The 18,346-nt window shown below is 42.2% G+C and overlaps 1 protein-coding gene across 1 annotated transcript in view; it reads left to right on the forward strand.

Moving 5' to 3' along the window:
• Positions 1–18,346, forward strand: part of pds5b (PDS5 cohesin associated factor B) — a 187,644-nt gene that overhangs the window by 119,915 nt on the left and 49,383 nt on the right. Inside the window, exons 13-17 of the mRNA XM_078222232.1 lie at positions 6,443–6,556; positions 10,712–10,793; positions 13,427–13,475; positions 13,639–13,778; positions 13,866–13,981. Coding sequence (XP_078078358.1) covers positions 6,443–6,556; positions 10,712–10,793; positions 13,427–13,475; positions 13,639–13,778; positions 13,866–13,981 — 501 coding nt within the window. The remainder of the gene's footprint in view (positions 1–6,442; positions 6,557–10,711; positions 10,794–13,426; positions 13,476–13,638; positions 13,779–13,865; positions 13,982–18,346) is intronic.

An 18,346-nucleotide genomic window follows, 5' to 3' on the forward strand; every position in this document is an offset into this window, starting at 1 on the left:
GGGAAATATAAAAATGAATGAAATTTCTTGAATCTGCAAATTGAATGTCATCTAATATAGTGCACAAATGCTTCCTTATAAGGATCAGAAACTGCTTTTTATGTTACGGATAATGTGCCTGCCAGTTTGTAGACTGCAGAGTTGAGAATGACAAAGACTTAGCTTTTTGCAGACTGTAAGCTTGAAGCCCTTGTGCACAGTTTAAACAAGGATTTTGATTTTTAACCAAGCTACATTAACTAGTTTTCAATCAATAAACAACATTACACCATATCTGAAGCTGTCAGTGGAATCACCGTACATTGTTTGTATAGAGCTTGCCTTTCTGCTTTGCTACTCCACTTGTGAGGAGGCAATGGCCTAGTGGTATTTTCACTCGACTATTAATCTAGAAATTCAGCTAATGTTCTGGGGGACACAGGTTTAAATCCCACTATGCGAGATGGTGGAATTTGAACTCAATTAAAAATATCTAGAATTAAGAATCAACTGATGTCCAAGAAATGATCGCCGGAAAACCCCATCTGGTTCAGGGAAAGAAATCTGCCATCCTTATCTGGTCTGGCCTACGTGTGACATCAGATCCATAACAAAGTGGTTGACTCTCAACAGTCCTCTGAACAAGGGCAACTAGGCATGGGCAACAAATACTGGCCATGTCCCATGATTGAATTTTTTAAAATGCCATCACAGGGCACGGTGCCTTAGTCTGCATTGTAACTGTCCTTTCTGCAGGCTTTCTCCTTGCAGGTGGTAAGTGCATCATACCTGTTGGACAGGATCTGTTTCTGTAGAATCTTATCACCCAGCTCCCTATCTTTCACACCCTATCTTTTTTGAACCTGTATCTTCTCTTGGGGTGTGACTATTTTCCAGATTAATCTGTCTGGAAACTTCTCCATTATCTGTCAGACTTTCTCCGATTTGCATTCAAACACAGTGACTCTAAGCTGGTGAGATTCGAGATGGAGACATCTCTTGCAGACAAGTTTTGCTCAGGGCAGTCTTGCATTCCACACACACCCCTATTCAGTTGTTCAGACACATGATCTGTTATGCCATCTCTTTGACTAGCCTTATTTGATTTATTTAATTAATTGGCCTTTCCTGAATGATTTTCTATAGTTACATAAAATGGCTCAGCTACTTAAGCACTTATAATTCCTACTCTGAGTTTAAACTACTGCACTAGTTTAGGAAAAATAAAGAAAACCATAAAATGCTTCAATCAATCACCCACCTGCTTAACTAATACCTCTGGATCACTTTCTGTCCTTGCTGTCTCTTGTTTCCTCTTGGATAAATCCTTGTTCTCCAATAGAGTAGAACAGCCCTTTTTCCCTCACTGTGCAGAACTCCTTCACTCACCAAATTCCCCAAGTTAAGTACTCTGTCACCACGGCACTCTGTTGAGCTGGACTTTTCATAGAATCGTAGAATCCTACAGTGCAAAATGGGGCTATTTGGCCCATCGAGTCGGCACTGACCACAATCCCACCCAGGCCCTATCCCCACAACTCCATGCATTTACTCTAGCTAGTCCCCCTGACACTAAGGGGCAATTTGGCATGGCCAATCCACCTAACCCACACACCTTTGGACTTTGTACTGCTTCAAACATTGGTTAAATAAATTTGACTTGTACTCCCTATAGTTTAAAATGTTTGATGTGATCCAATCAAGTTGTTTAAAATGATGATTGATCCCAGTAGATTAGATGATCGATGCTGTTTAAGAAAGGGAATAGAAATGACCCTGGTAATTATAGACCGGTTAGTCTTACTTCTGTGGTTGGTAAATTGATGGAAAAGGTCCTTAGGGATGGGATTTACGACCATTTAGAAAGATGCGGATTAATCCGGGATAGTCAGCACGGATTCGTGAAGGGCAAGTCGTGCCTCACAAATTTGATAGAATTTTTTGAGGAGGTAACTAAGTGTGTTGATGAAGGTAGGGCAGTTGATGTCATATACATGGATTTTAGTAAGGCGTTTGATAAGGTCCCCCATGGTCGGCTTATGATGAAAGTAAGGAGGTGTGGGATAGAGAGAAAGTTGGCCGATTGGATAGGTAACTGGCTGTCTGATCGAAGACAGAGGGTGATGGTGGATGGAAAATTTTCGGATTGGAGGCAGGTTGCTAGCGGAGTGCCACAGGGATCAGTGCTTGGTCCTCTGCTCTTTGTGATTTTTATTAATGACTTAGAGGAGGGGGCTGAAGGGTGGATCAGTAAATTTGCTGATGACACCAAGATTGGTGGAGTAGTGGATGAGGTGGAGGGCTGTTGTAAGCTGCAAAGAGACATAGATAGGATGCAAAGCTGGGCTGAAAAATGGCAAATGGAGTTTAACCCTGATAAATGTGAGGTGATGCATTTTGGTAGGACTAATTTAAATGTGGATTACAGAGTCAAAGGTAGGGTTCTGAAGACTGTGGAGGAACAGAGAGATCTTGGGGTCCATATCCACAGATCTCTAAAAGTTGCCACTCAAATGGATAGAGCTGTGCAGAAGGCCTATAGTGTGTTAGCTTTTATTAACGGGGGGTTGGAGTTTAAGAGCCGTGGGGTTATGCTGCAACTGTACAGGACCTTGGTGAGACCACATTTGGAATATTGTGTGCAGTTCTGGTCACCTCACTATAAGAAGGATGTGGGAGCACTGGAAAGAGTGCAGAGGAGATTTACCAGGATGCTGCCTGGTTTGGAGGGTAGGTCTTATGAGGAAAGGTTGAGGGAGCTAGGGCTGTTCTGTCTGGAGCGGAGGAGGCTGAGGGGAGACTTAATAGAGGTTTATAAAATGATGAAGGGGATAGATAGAGTGAACGTTCAAAGACTATTTCCTCGGGTGGATGGAGCTATTACAAGGGGGCATAACTATAGGGTTCGTGGTGGGAGATATAGGAAGGATATCAGAGGTAGGTTCTTTACGCAGAGAGTGGTTGGGGTGTGGAATGGACTGCCTGCAGTGATAGTGGAGTCAGACACTTTAGGAACATTTAAGCGGTTATTGGATAGGCACATGGAGCACACCAGGATGATAGGGAGTGGGATAGCTTGATCCTGGTTTCAGACAAAGCTCGGCACAACATCGTGGGCCGAAGGGCCTGTTCTGTGCTGTACTGTTCTGATGCTCTGAATGAAACGAGAGTGAAGATGAGATATGAACATAGTGGGGGGAATTCGTCCAAAAAAAATTAAGTGTTGAATTTGCGTGAAAAATTGAGTAATTCGTGTTGGGTTTTTTTCAGTGGGAGTTCAGAGAAGAATCTCCCACACTTTGCACTAGAGAGGCCACCAGCATGAATATTATTAAATTGCAGGGGGCAGGACCTATCCCTGCCAGAGAGGCTGAAATCGGCGCACTGAGCGAGCCAATGCACATGCATCGATCTGTCAGCGCCGAGATTGGCGCATGCGCAGTGGCCCTGCACTGATGACCTCCCTGTTGCTGGCCAGCCCCGCGACCCCTACAAGGCCAGCCCCCCCTTATCACCCTCTCCTAAATACCACTACCCAGCTCCCTATCTTTCACACTCCATCTTTTTTGAACCTGTATCTTCTCTTGGGCCATTCCCAGGCCCAACCCCGATCACTGGCCTCCCTGCTTCCCCACTGATCCCTATGCAGATTGACAGTGGGACCCACCCCTTGGCATTGGCATTTTGCCTCTTGGGCAGTGTCAGGGAGCATAGGCTGGCACTACCAGGGTGCCAGTGCCCAGGGGGTACCCCCCTGCTGCCCAGCTCTCTGGGAGGCCCCAATTGCACCCCCCCTTCACTTCAGCAGGGTCAGGCCACTAGTTCTCCGAAAGGGGAGCTACTGTAATTCCTGCTGGAGTGAAATACTCTGGTGGGATAGGAGATGTTAGCGGGCCCAGAGACTTCAGTCCGCTAATCGTATTCAAATTGCATTGAAATGACCATTTAAATGGTCTTCTCACCTCCCTGCCAGTTTCTGGCACGGAGCAGATGCTGCCAGAAATCCAACACTGGGAGACGCAAGCGGAGTGCGAATGCTCGCACGAACCCCCTCAATCGGCCGACGTGAGAGTCGCGGCCAGTAACATCATTGCAGTGTTAATGTAAGCTACTTGTGACACTAATAAATAAACTTTAAACTTGTGAGAGACCTTTTTTTTTTAAACGTGAAAGGCATTTGAAATCTGGAACTGTCTCAAAAGGCTGGATATTGTACCAATTGAAGTTTTACGATTAGCTAGTTATCAATAGACGAGGTTCAATGATGGGTGAATATAGTTGGGCTACAGAATAGCCATAATCTGATTAAATGGCAGAATTAGCTCAAGCAGCTGAATAGCCTCCTCCTACCACACCAACTACCACTCTCTAACTTATGCCTAGCCAAATAGTTCCCATTTTCCTCTCTGTACACGTACAGAGCCAAGAGCAATGACAATAATTTGCTTCATGTTAAAATGTCTCATGGTACTTCACGACAGGGTACTAGGAAAGTGGAACCATGACCAAAAGAAGCAGATTAAGAAGGGCAACAAAAAGCCCAGTTGATCAGATGGGTTTCAAGGAGCTTTAAAGGAGACCGAACCGGTGCGGTTTGGGGAGGACCTCCCAGAGAAAGACTTCAGTGGTTGAAGATCTGTTACCATAAGAAGAATGATGTACAGTTTAGGTGATTGGCTGTGCTAAATTGCCCCCTTAGTGTTCAAAGAGGGATTAACGGGGTAATTACATGGGGTTACAGGGATACGGCCTGGATAAGGTGCTCTGTCAGAGAGTCGGTGTAGTCTCCATGAGCCAAATGACCACCTTCTGTCAGCTCTTTTCTCTCCTTACAGATGCTGCCAGATCTGCTGAGATTTTCCAGCATTTTCTCTTTTGGTTCCAGATTCCAGCATCTGCAGTGATTTGCTTTCATTCAACTCAGTTGAACTTGGGACTTTCTAACCTCTACAGTAGTTCCCCCCCCCCAACCCCCCTAGATTCAATGCCATCTTTACCCAGCAACTACCAGAGTATCTCCATTTCACATTATTTGTGAAAAATTAGCTTTGACACATGCAAGTCAAAACTTTGCAAACAAGTATAGTGTTAGCATGAATTACTTGGGCTTTAACCATGTACGTGTACAGAGAGGAAAATGGGAACTATTTGGCTAGGCATAAGTTAGAGAGTGGTAGTTGGTGTCCAACAGCTTTTAAAGGAAATTGCATGTTCAAATTGGCAGATACAATTTGAATTCAATAAAATAAGTGGAATTAAGTCTAATGATGAACATGAGACCATTGTTAATTGTCGTAGAAACCCATCCGGTTCACTAATGTCCTTTTTTAAGGAAGAGAATCTGCTGTCCTTACTGAATCTGGCCTCAAGTGACTCCAGATCCACAGCAATGTGTTTGACTCTGCCCTCTGAAATGCCTAACAAGCCACTCAGTTCAAGGGCAACTTGATGGGTAATAAATGCTGGCCCAGGCAGCAATGCCCACATTCCAGAAATGAATTTTTAAAAACATTTTAAAAGGGACTTCCTTAATCACTTGTCTCTGCCACTTATGTCAAGAGAATCCTGACCTTTGAAAGTCGGGATCCCCATTTTAAATATAATAATCAGGCCTTTACACCTGATAGTCCTCCTGTGAATCAATACAGATCCTCCAAGGCATGCACCTGGTGAGCAGAACCAGCTGGAGGCGGACAGGTGAGCACAGCCCCCAGGGCAATAGGGTCGAAGAGGCTGACAACATGGCGGAGAAAGCGCTATTGGGGCTGGCAGCTTCCAGCCTGCCCACTGTAAGCCTCGGTCAGAAAATAAGAAAATTCCACCCTTTGAATGTAATATGTTTACCATGGAGATTTCATGGCCTGTCATTTTAAAGGTTTCCCCTAATATTGTTTGCCCCAATAGTTGTCTTATGCACATCAGTGATCTTTTAAAGAAAAATACAAACTCCAATGCTGCAGGGATGAAGATTAAAATATTTTCTTTGCTGAATTTTGAAATGGTTTCATAAAGCTGTTGTACCTTTTTTATTGCTATCTACATTGTAATCATAAACTGTTTGTGTGCTTTATAAAACTAAATTTTTTTGATGCATTGGAATACTGTCATGCACAAGTGATCAACTATAGTTAAATATGTTGAAGAATAGTGTAACAAAATATTTTCCCATGGACTAAGTGACGGAATGGTGGTTTGTTTTGAATGGTTCAAAATGATCAATGTTGTAGAGTCTAATATGCATGTCTAGCCAAAACAATTGCCCTTGGATTGGGAAAGTGACCATCGTTTTTCTGTGAATATTATCAAGCGGCTGAGCTCAAAAGTAATTTCTACCTTAAAAGTGTTTAACTAATTTATTTGCTTTGTTCACGTTTTTTAATCCACACTTGAATACAAGCTTTGGCTGATCAGCATTAAAACCAATGTGGCCTTAAATCTATTAATTTTGAATTCTAACCAACAGATTACTTGTTGAACGGATATTTGCGCAATACATGGTGCCTCACAATTTGGAGACTTCAGAAAGGATGAAGTGTTTGTACTATCTTTATGCAACCCTGGACACCAATGCTGTAAAGTAAGTTTTCACGGTTTTTTGACTGAATGCCATCTATATAATTTTAACTTGCATCACATTTGCAGGAGTGCTTTACTGTCATCATTTTGATCTGCATTTGTTTTTAAGAAAACACGCATTTTCTCTGTTATGTGATCGTGCACTTAGACAATGCTAATTCAGGTGCTATATACTTGGCTCTATGTAATTGGGCATTTGGATGGGAAGTGTTTCTGCCATCTGAATGAGCGATATTGTTTTATTATCTGAAGATAGAGACCTACCACTTGAACAATGTTCTTGAGCTCTATAAGCTGACCAGGTACCATTGTAAAGACACCTTGGCTACACCACCTAAAATGTATGTTTATGGTGGTGGAGGGGCACAGCTTGATTCAGAAGAATCTGTTGCGATCAGATTGATGGAGCAACAGTTTGAAAAGCCTAAATTGTAAAAGTAATTTTACTGTAAAAATTCTCCTGAGTCATTGAGGTTGCCAGCTGCTTTTGCAATTACCTCAGGCTTTTTTTTTTGTTTGTGCAAAAATATTTATTTGCAGGTGGAGTGCACTTTTGGTCTAGTCTTCCTGGTCTGACTTTCTGGGGAGGTGGTGGGGGGAAGGATGGGTAAATGAGAAGAATAAAATCAGCATTTTTGTTTTTAAATTGCAGTTTGAATGTTGGCAAACTTCATATTTTCTGCAATTTTCATCAATTGGAAAATTATTACTGACAAGAGGCTATCAGTTTGTCGTGCCTATGCCGGGTCTCTGCAAGAGCATTCCAGTCACTCCCCTGCTCTTTCCTTCTCGTCCTACATTTTATTCCCTTTTCGTTCATTTATCTAATTCCCTTTCGAAAGTTACGACTACACTTGCCTCTAAAACACACTCGGGCAAAGCATTTAAGAATCTTGCAACTTGCTGAGTACTTTTTTTTTTAAAAAAGCTATTCTTCATGCTGCCTTTTTGTTCTTTTACAATCATCTTATAACTGTGCCCTTTAGTTCTTGACCCTTGTGCAAATGGAAGCAGCTTTTCTCTGTCCATTCTGCCTTTTTTAAAGATTTTGAGCACTTCTTTCAAAGCTTCTCTCAACCTTCTAAGGAGAACATCCCAAGCTTCTCCAGTCCATCTACATAACTGAAGTCCTCATCTCGGGAACCATTCTTGTAAATCCCTTTTACATGCTCTTTTAAGCCTTTGTGTCCTTCCTAAAGTACAGTGCTCAGAATTGGACACACTACTCCAGCTGTGGTTGAACCAGTGTTTTGTAGAAGTTCTTTATAATGTTGTTATTTTGTACTCCACACCTATATTCATAAAGTCCAGGATCCCCTATGCTTTTTAATTGTTTTCTCATCTTGCCTTGCTGCAATTTGTAATTCAACAATGTGCACGTTCAAATTACATTTCCTGTTGTAAAATAATTATTTTCAGGTATGAAGTTATCAATACAACTTCTCGTTGTGCAGAGGAATACTGGTTAGAGATGATCATCCAGCTCAATAGCCTGACCCCATCTTTACCCCACCCATATCCTTTGATCCCCTTCGCCCCAAGTGCGATGTCTAACTGCTTCTTGAAAACATACCATGTTTTGGCCTCAACTACTTTCTGTGATAGTGAATTCCACAGGCTGACTATTCTCTCTGGGTGAAGAAATTTCTCCTCTGTCCTAAATGGTCTACCCTGTATCCTCAGTCTGCGACCCCTGGTTCTGGGCAACCTTCACCATCGGGAACATCCATCTTGCATCTACCCTGTCTAGTCCTGTTAGAATTTTATCAGTTTCTGAGATCCCCCCTCATTATTCTGAACTCCAGCGACTACAATCCTAAACAACTCGATCTCTCCTTGTACATCAGTCCTGCCATCCCACGAATGAGTCTGAGTACTGACCATGTGCAACCAACCCGTGCTTACAAAATTCAGAACATAATGATTAACATTAAATGTGATTCCATGATTGGGCAGCATTTGCTGAACAATCCTGTTTGAACTAAGAACAATAACAATCAATTTAAGATTATCAGCCGGACTCTCAATTTGCTCACTTATGTTTGCTAGAAGCTACATATATACTAATGCAGAGGTCTGTCCTCTGCAGGCAAAAATTGCACCTTTTTTTGAATAAACAAAAGCACGGGGGAACAATAGCTCCCTGGTGCATTTGCCATGGCAAATTCTCAACCAGTAAAAGCAGACTTGCCAACCAATCAGCGCAACCATTTTCTCATTATAGTATAAATTGTTCCCTTTGAAATTTGGCATTCTTTCATCTGCCCTAAGATGAAAAGCCTTGGCAGCATCTTGTTTTTTCTTTTTCAGCAGTACTCAAGTTCTGTACAACAAAGGGACTATTTTAATTTTATTTCTTGCATGGCTACCGTGTGTTTGTGTACCTATTCCACAAATAGCTGAAAGTTCAATGAAAGGGGTAGATTTTAAGGAGGGTTTGAAAACAGAGGAGAGGTTTAAGGAAGGAGCCCAAGCTTGAGGCCTAAAGACTTAAAGCCATGTCTGCCCCAGCGAATAGAGAATGTCCAAGAGGCAGGAGTTGGGGGAATTTGAGAATTATTGCATGGCTGGAGTAGGTTACAGAGATGGGAAGTCATGAGTCCATGATGGGATTTCCGCGCACAGAACAAAATTTTAACTGGGAGATGTGGGACAGGGGAGCCAATATTGGTCACAAAATACTGGGGGATACACAACTTGGTGCAGAATAGCATATGGATGAAATTAAGTCGAGGCGAGTATTAGCACAGTTAAGTCTGTTAGTGAGCTAGATGTGGAGGAATGTTTAAGCAGCAGGTGAACTGGTTATTGGTAGCATGGGTAATGTGGGTTTGGAGGTCTTTGTGACGGAGAGGGTATGGGATTAGATGTTCTATACGAGGCCAGTTGGGGCTTGCAACTTTCAAACTGCAACTTGAAATAGTGTCTGGGTAAAGGAATGGAATTAGTAGCGAGGGGGCAGTTTGTGGCAGAGTCAGAGATGATGGTTGCAGTCTCCCTTGTGTTTAATTGGAGGAAATAGTGACTTATACAGGACTGGACAGGAAGGCTGACAACATAGACAGTAGGTCGAGAGAGCTGGTTAAGAGGTATAACGAGGTGTTGTCAATGTATACATTAAAAGCTGCTACCAAACCTTTCACATGACAGCAAGTATATGTGGATTTGAGGGAACCTTGGGGAGTGCCAAGGGTAACCGTACCGTAGTTGGAAAAGAATCCTTGCCAGAGATGCTATGGTTGCAATCAGACAGGGAAAAATGAAACCAAGTGAGGATAATCTGCTTCAACTGAATGATAGAGGATAGTGCGCTTGACCTTCTCAAGCGTGCACTGAGGTTGTTAAAGGTTAATTTATTATTGTCACAAGTAGGCTTACTTTAACACTGCAATGAAGTTACTGTGAAAATGTCCTAGTTGTCACATTCTGGCACCTGTTCAGGTACACTGAGGGAGAATTTAGCATGCCAATGCATCTGACCAACACCTCTTTCGGACTGTGGGAGGAAACCACGTAGACACGGGGAGAACGTGCAGACTCCACACAGATAGTAACCCAAGCCAGGAATCGAACCTGGGTCCCTGGCGCTGTGAGACAGTAGTGCTTGCCACTGTGCTGCCCAGTTGAGAAGGATGAGGAGGGATACTACACTATGTTTGAAATCGCATTGGATTTAATTTCAGAGTTTTGGTATAGTTATTTGAGTGCTGTGGCGGATACAGAAATCTGATTGGATAGATTCAGGTAGCATTGCAGGAAAAATGGACACGGATTTTGGAGGCAACAATCTGCCCAAGAGTTTAGGAGTGAAAAGGAAATTGGAGATGTGATTGTACTTTGAAATGATATGGAGATGCCAGTGTTGGACTGGGGTGGGCACAGTAAGAAGAAGAATAAACCTGTTGGATTTGGTGTTGTGAGACTTCTTACTTTACTTTGCAAGGATAATGCAAATAGAGCTAACCAAATAATTAGACATGAAACCTGAATTGATTGGGCTTAATATGCCAACAATCTTTTCTTGGAATTTCTTGTGCCATTTGTGTATTTCTTTTTAGTGTTCTGATGTCCATAAAAGTAAGGTTGACTTAATTGTATCATTGTTTAATTGAAGTTGACTATTTAATGTTGTTGTTTTTGTTTTGATCTTTAACAGAGCATTAAATGAAATGTGGAAGTGTCAAAACATGCTGAGGCATCACGTACGTGACTTACTTGATCTGCACAAACAACAAAAAGCAAGTACAACATTTTTCTGCTTTTTGTGCATGTAATGGGATTGAAATGCAGTGGCACCATCAGCAGTATGTGAAAATCTTGTAGTTTGGGGTAGTGATTTTTATGATTATGAAGGACTTGGACCATTATGGTTCATCCATCTTAATGTATTGGTTCTAGGATTTTAAGATTGAGCAAGAGATGGCAAGCGTGATTCAAATCTGCAACTTTAACCTTGTCTCTGCCCAGTGCCGCCTTAACATCAAGGAGCATGGACTTGGTCAGTGTTCGTTTGGCTCAACTTTCGTTCATAAGCTTGCATTACTATTAATCTGGTCAGCCTTAAGAGTTTGATGAAGAAATCTACGTCAAATTCAAGTTTATTTATTAGTGTGATCACTGCAATGAAGTGAAAATCCCCTAGTCGCCACACTCCAGCGCCTGTTTGAGTACACGGAGGGAGAATTTAGCATGGCCAAAGCACCTAAGCAACCCATTTCTTATTGTGGGAGGAAACTGGAGCACCTGGAGAAAACCCACGCAGACACTGGGAGAATGTGCAGACTCCACACAGACAGTGACCCAAGCCAGGAATTGAACCCGGGTCCCTGGTGCCGTGCTAACCAATCAGGACTACAAATAAATTCCTTGCATTTTTGTGCTCACTGTCATAGAATTACAATTACTACAAAATCCATCACTTTGTCATCTTCATAGCAACATATTGAAAGTTACTGAAACACAGGAACATAAATTTCCTAGATGCTATTCTTCAGACATGTTCTTTCCGCTTGTCTTTGTTTAAAGTCTCACAATGAGTTTTCTCAGAGCCATTTAGCCTTTTGCTGCCAGCGGCATAAATATGCAGATAGGATAAGTTTCTTTCCTTCCCTTTGTTCAGACAACTAAATTTTTGCACATTAAAACTGGGTGGTCTTAATTTCCCCAGTAGAATAGTGTGAAAGTTGAATGTAGAGCAGATTATCTGAAGTCACCCAGGATATCATTCTGGCTGAGGCAAATTTGCTTTTTACTTTGGTATTTGTCAATGACGAGCCTCCTCTGGCAAATCTTTGGTTGTCACTTGGACATGGCATTCTCTCGTTAAATGTCTAGCTGGAAACTTACAAAGTATCTGAAGGGAATTGTAAACCTATCTAACTCATTGTGGACATGTCAATAATCAATTAGGAAACTTGTGCATCCAAGTTCCATCTTGGGACTTGGCAAAACTTCCAATGTGCTGATTGGCAGAAAGGAAGTTGTGCATCTCAATTTCGTGAGGTGTTCTATCTGCCATTTTCGCAACATCTTTGGTTTGATCATGTTTTATTTGAAATATCACCCAGGAATTATTTTAGTTTTAGCCACTAATTTGCACTGTCATAAATCTGCCTATTGTCTGTCCATGGTTGACAGAAAGGATCTACCTGAAAATTTGTGCGCTGACCAAGTTCCTGACAGATATCCGCTTGTAAGCTGTACCCAAAACCTCTACTTGTTTTAGCACTGCCACCTCAAAACCAGACACTTTCAATGGAAGTTGAGGAAATCACTAATTCCATGAATGGCCATTGACCATATGATTTCTCTCTAAGATCCACTGCTCAACAGAAGATGACATCAATCTAAAACGCTTACATCTCGGAGACAGTGAAATAATGAATAAAAGTAGGATTTAAGAGTAAAGGAAATACAGGAGAAAACGAGTGGCGTGTGACATTTAATACAATTGTACTGTACTGTAGTTTTTAGCAAGCTTTAACAATGTCGCAAGATTTACTTAAATTCCGAATACTCTTTGTCTCCAAAGGGAATGTGCTATTGAAAGAATCTGGCAAAGCCAGTCTCTCATTGCTTTGCTTGGATTAAATTTAGCCTGGAGTGTGACTCCTGCCCAGTATCAAATCTGATTTAACAAGTGCTCCCTGAACTCATGGGCGTACCATACACTGAACTCAGGGCTGTATGCATGATCATTGCCCTTTTAAAAGGTGATGTAAAATTTTTTAGATCATCCCTTCCCAAAAACACACTGATGTCTGGATGAGGAGATCTGTGCGAGCAAATAAATACTCGTGAATAGATCTCTCTCCTGGCTGTCAGAATTTGATTGGGAACCAAAGTGTAAAGAGTTTCATAGCTTGCTTGGTCCTCAACTCTACTTGCTTGGTCCTCAAGTCTGCTTGCTTTATCAGAGCACGCTGTTGCTGTCTTGGCTTGAATTTGCTAATACTTCTCAAATGTGTCTTGCATGAGTAAAATATTTTTTAAAGTTACATATTTTCAGTTTTGTAAGTGAACTTAAGCATTAACAAATGAGCGTTGGTGCTAGTGTGCAAAAATAGCTGCGTTGATGCATCATCCTGTGTCTTTTTTTATGTACATCTCCTGTACCTTGATACCTTAATGCACGCAACTCTTGCCCATTGTTCCCACGTTTTGGCCCACCTAAGAGAAGGAATGTTGAACCTTCCACAACATAGTTCTTTTCATTGAAATGTGTTACTCCAGTAACTGGCAATGGGGGTTACAACTTTTTATTTTGTAAATGCTGAAAAATATGGTAAAGCTTTAGACAAATTTGTGGGTACTAAATGTTATTGTAATTGCTTTAAATTTAATAAAATCTATTTTGTCTTTAAAATTCTAGTCTGATCCAACTGACAAAGCCATATTTTCAAAAGTAATGATAATTGCCAGTAAGTACTATTTTATATTTTATATATTTTTGCTCCCTGTATTTTATAAAACGTAGGATTCATTGCAGAGTATGAAGAACTGTAGAGATCATTGTTTTTCAAAGAATAATTGTATTGTTTATTCTATTAAGAAGGTGTGCTCAATACAATGTTCTGTTCTCAGAAAACTTGCCTGATCCAGGAAAAGCCCAGGACTTCATGAAGAAATTTGATCAATTTTTAGAAGAGGATGAGCGAATTAGGTCCCAGCTAGATGTCCTCGTTAGTCCAAACTGTTCGTGCAAACAAGCAGAAGGATGTGTGGTAAATTTGTGTTTTGTCAGAATGGATTGAAAATTTCTCACGATGTGATTTCTCCATTTGAGTAACAATTTGTTTCTTTTTGTACAGCGTGAAATAACGCGAAAACTAAGCAACCCTAAACAGCCCACAAATCCGTTTTTGGAAATGGTGAAATTTCTCCTGGAGAGGATAGCGCCTGTACATATTGACACTGAGTCTATTAGGTATTCATAATTTTTTTTTGTTTTGGGTATTACATAAAGAGAAATTGGATTCTTCTGATATTGGACCTTTTTTAAAAAAATAATAACATACTTGAAACAAATTTTGCTGGTTAAAATGGGAACTCAGATAAATGGATCTGACACTGATGTGGGGCTATCTGGATTGGACTGCAATGCAAATTCTAAGTTCCTGCTGTATTTTTTCATTAAATAGTGGGTTAAGATTATTTGGAGAACGATAACAATGTGTCACAGGCAGTCGTTCAGGCAACTGTATTGATGTATTTGTTGGGGAGCATACAAAGGGGACAGAAATGGAAGGTTGGAGCCAAATGGTGTATTTTTGTGTTGCACATTCTATGTAATTCAGTGTAAATTTGCAATGGTTTTAAAGCTGACTGATTACTGAATGTCTGTCTACAAAACAAATCTGCCTCATCCCTGCACCTTGAGCATTCAGATTTCTTGTTTTAATTTCCAGTTACCCATGCCAAATCAACCCATTATTTATAAATCTTGGCAGGAAGTGAATGGTGATAATAATAGAAGACCATTTGGCCTATTGTGTATCTGCCAACTGTTTTTGATAGAGGCATCCAATTCAGACCACTCCTTTGCCTTAAATCTGTCCTTTGACCATCAATCCTTCTGCCACTTGAAACAGTTCCTCCTTATTTACTATATAAAACTATTTCTGACTTTGAACACCTCTATGATCTCTCCTTTTACCTGTCTCTGCTTAAAGGAGAACTTCAGTTGCTCCATATAATTTAGGTCCTTGGCCTGAATTTTATGCTGCTCCTAGCGGGTTTTGATGCTATGGGGTTAGCATGAAATTGCATGGACAGGATTCCCTGACCCAGACACAATTTTACAGTGAGATGGGCAGCGCCTTGGATGGGAAGCCTGCCCTTACCCAGTTAGGACAGCATGGTGGCCCAGTGGTTAGCACTACTGCCTCACGACACCGGGGACCCAGGTTCAATTCCAGCCTCGGGTCACTGTGTGGAATTTGCACTTTCCCCCCGTGTCTGCGTGGATTTCCTCTGGGTGCCCCGGTTTCCTCCCACACTACAAAGATATGCGGGTTAGCTTGATTGACCTAGCTAAATTGATCCTAGTGTCAGGCGTATTAGCAGAGTAAATGAGGGTTACGCGAATAAGGCCTGGATGGGATTGTAAAGTTTATTTATTCGTCACAAGTAGGCTTACATTAACAATGCAATGAAGATAATGTGAAAATCCCCTCGTCGCCACACTCCAGTGCCTGTTCGGGTACACTGAGGGAGAATTTTGCATAACCAATGTACCTAACCAGCACGTCTTTCAGACTGTGGGAGAAAACAGAAGCACCCGGAGGAAACCCACACAGACACGGGGAGAACGTGCAAACTCTACACAGACAGTGACCCAGGCCGGGAATGGAACCCAGGTCCCTGGAGCTGTGAGGCAGCAGTGCAACCATGCCGCCCATGTGGTCGGTACAGACTCGATAGGCCAAATGGCCTCCTTCTGCACTGTAGGGATTCTATAAAAATTCTATACAAGTGGCCTGCCATCCAAAAAAATTCAGATACTTCTCTGGTTTGCATTTCTGAACCGAACTTTTTAAACTCAAATTTCCTTTTATATCCATTCGATTTTACTTCCAAAACTTGTCAGATATTTATCAAAATTTAGAAGATTGACCACTTGGTTTGAGTACTGTGTTGGAGATTTGATTTGATTTATTATTGTCACATGTATTAACATAGTGAAAAGTATTGCTTCTTGCGTGCTATACAGACAAAGCATACCATTCATAGAGAAGGAAACGAGAGAGTGCAGAATGTAGTGTTACAGTCATAGCTAGGGTGTAGAGAAAGATCAACTTAATGCAAGGCAAGTCCATTCAAAAGTCTGACAGCAGCAGGGAAGAAACTGTTCTTGAGTCGGCTGGTACGTGACCTCAGACTTTTGTCTCTTTTTCCCGAAGGAAGAAGGTGGAAGAGAGAATGTCTGGGATGCGTGGGGTCCTTAATTATGCTGGCTGTTTTGCCAAGGCAGCAGGAAGTGTAGACAGAGTCAATGGTTGGGAGGCTGGTTTGCGTGATGGATTGGGCTACATTCACGACCTTTTGTAGCTCCTTGCGGTCTTGGGCAGAGCAGGAGCCATACCAAACTGTGATACAACCAGAAAGAATGCTTTCTATGGTGCATCTGTAAAAGTTGGTGAGAGTGTAGCTGACATGCCAAATTTCCTTAGTCTTCTGAGAAAGTAGAGGCGTTGGAGGGCTTTCTTAACTATAATGCGGCATGGGGGGACCAGGACAGGTTGTTGGTGATCTGGACACCTAAAATCTTGAAGCTCTCGCCCTTTCTACTTCGTCCCCATTGATGTATACAGGGGCATATTCTCCTTTACGTTCCCTGAAGCCGATGACAATCTCCTTTGTTTTGTTGACATTGAGGGAGAGATTGCCGCATCAGTTCACCAGATTCTCTATCTCATCCCTGTACACTATCTCATCATTGTTTGAGATCTGACCCACTATGATGGTGTCGTCAGCAAACTAGAAAATCAAATTGGAGGGGAATTTGGCCGCACAGTCATAGGTATATAAGGAGTATAGTAGGGGGCTGAGAACGCAGCCTTGTGGGGCATCGGTGTTGAGGATGATCGTGGAGGCTGTGCTGTTGCTTATCGTTACTGATTGTGGTCTGAGAGTTAGGAAGTTCAGGATCCAGTCGCAGAGGGAGGTGCCGAGGCCCAGGCCACGGAGTTTGGAGATGAGTTTTGTGGGAATAATGGTGTTGAAGGCTGAGCTGTAGTCAATTAATAGGAGTCTGACAGAGATGTCCTTGTTATCTAGGTGTTCCAGGGTTGAATGCAGGGCCAGGGAAATGACGTCTGCTGTGGACCTGTTGCGGCGGTAGGCAAACTGTAGTTGATCCAGATAGTCTGGGAGGCTGGAATTGATTCGTGCCATGACTAGCCTTTCGAAGCACTTCATAATGATGAATGTCAGAGCCACCGGCCGATTAGTCATTAAGGCATGCTGCTTGGTTTTTCTTAAGTACTGGGATGACGGTTGGCTTCTTGAAGCAGATAGGGACCTCCGATTGTTGTCAAGAGTATTTGGGTAATTGTATAAGGGTTGAGGTTACTTTGGCCTTGTGCTTGCTTCTGGCAAGGTTTACTCCTTCAAATCCCCTTGAGCATCCCACAGTACTCGACTTCATAGGTAACATCTTGAGCATAACCACCTTGGGTCAGAACTCCATCATTTTTGAAGTTTTTTAACCCAGGACTTCTGTATCCGGATTTCCCAGAAAACCTGGTCACACAATTTACTGGAAGCCAGAGTCTTTGCCAGAAATCAGTTACTAGACAAACCTAGAGTTAGATTCTCCAACCTCACCAGCAGCTGGGATTCTCCTGTCTTGTTGCAGTGAATGGAGATTTGGCTGAGTGCCAATCTCTTCTTTCTCACAGGTAGCTGTGGCTGGCATGAACAGCCAGAGAATTCCTAGTTCTTAGAGGAACCAGTGACCTAACAAAATATAGGTGTCCCCTCCCAAAAAAAAGTGCCATCACAATTCCCATACTTGCTCCTTTATCCTCTCTTAAGCTTCACAATACTTTCTATGTTTCAACTTGGTTCTCTACTGCATTATTAAACTTAAAGAAGAGCCTGTCTCCGAATTCTTTTTGTAAGCCTTGACTTTATGTACAAATTTCAACTTGATTTAATAAAATATATTTTTCCGGTGTTAGTGTTGAGCAGGTGGATCCCATCCAGGTGTAAAAATTGGCAGGACACTCTACTGAAAAGTCTGAGTCTTTTTTTGTAAAATTTACTTGCAGGTGGTTTAGTTCAGCTGCAACAATGGTGCAATCCCTGTGGGGGCCGGCAAGTCGTTAAAATCTGTTCACATTGGTGGGCATGATGTGGAGATGCCGGCGTTGGACTGGGGTAAACACAGTAAGAAGCCTAACAACACCAGGTTAAAGTCCAACAGGTTTATTTGGTAGCAAAAGCCACTAGTTTTCGGAACTGGCTGTCCCTTCGTCAGGTGGGTGGGAGTTCTGATCACAAACAGGGCACAAAGACACAAATTCAATTTACTCTGATCATTGTGGGCGGCACGGTAGCACAGTGGTTAGCACTGCTGCTTCACAGCTCCAGGGACCTGGGTTCGATTCCCGGCTTGGGTCACTGTGGGGAGTTTGCACATTCTCCTCGTGTCTGCGTGGGTTTCCTCCGGGAGCTCCGGTTTCCTCCCACAGTCCAAAGATGTGCGGGTTAGGTTGACTGGCCACACTAAAATTGCCCCTTAGTGTCCTGAGATGCGTAGGTTAGAGGGATTAGTGGGTAAACATGT

This window comes from Mustelus asterias, chromosome 10 (genome assembly GCF_964213995.1).
Source record: "Mustelus asterias chromosome 10, sMusAst1.hap1.1, whole genome shotgun sequence".
NCBI lineage: Eukaryota > Metazoa > Chordata > Chondrichthyes > Carcharhiniformes > Triakidae > Mustelus > Mustelus asterias.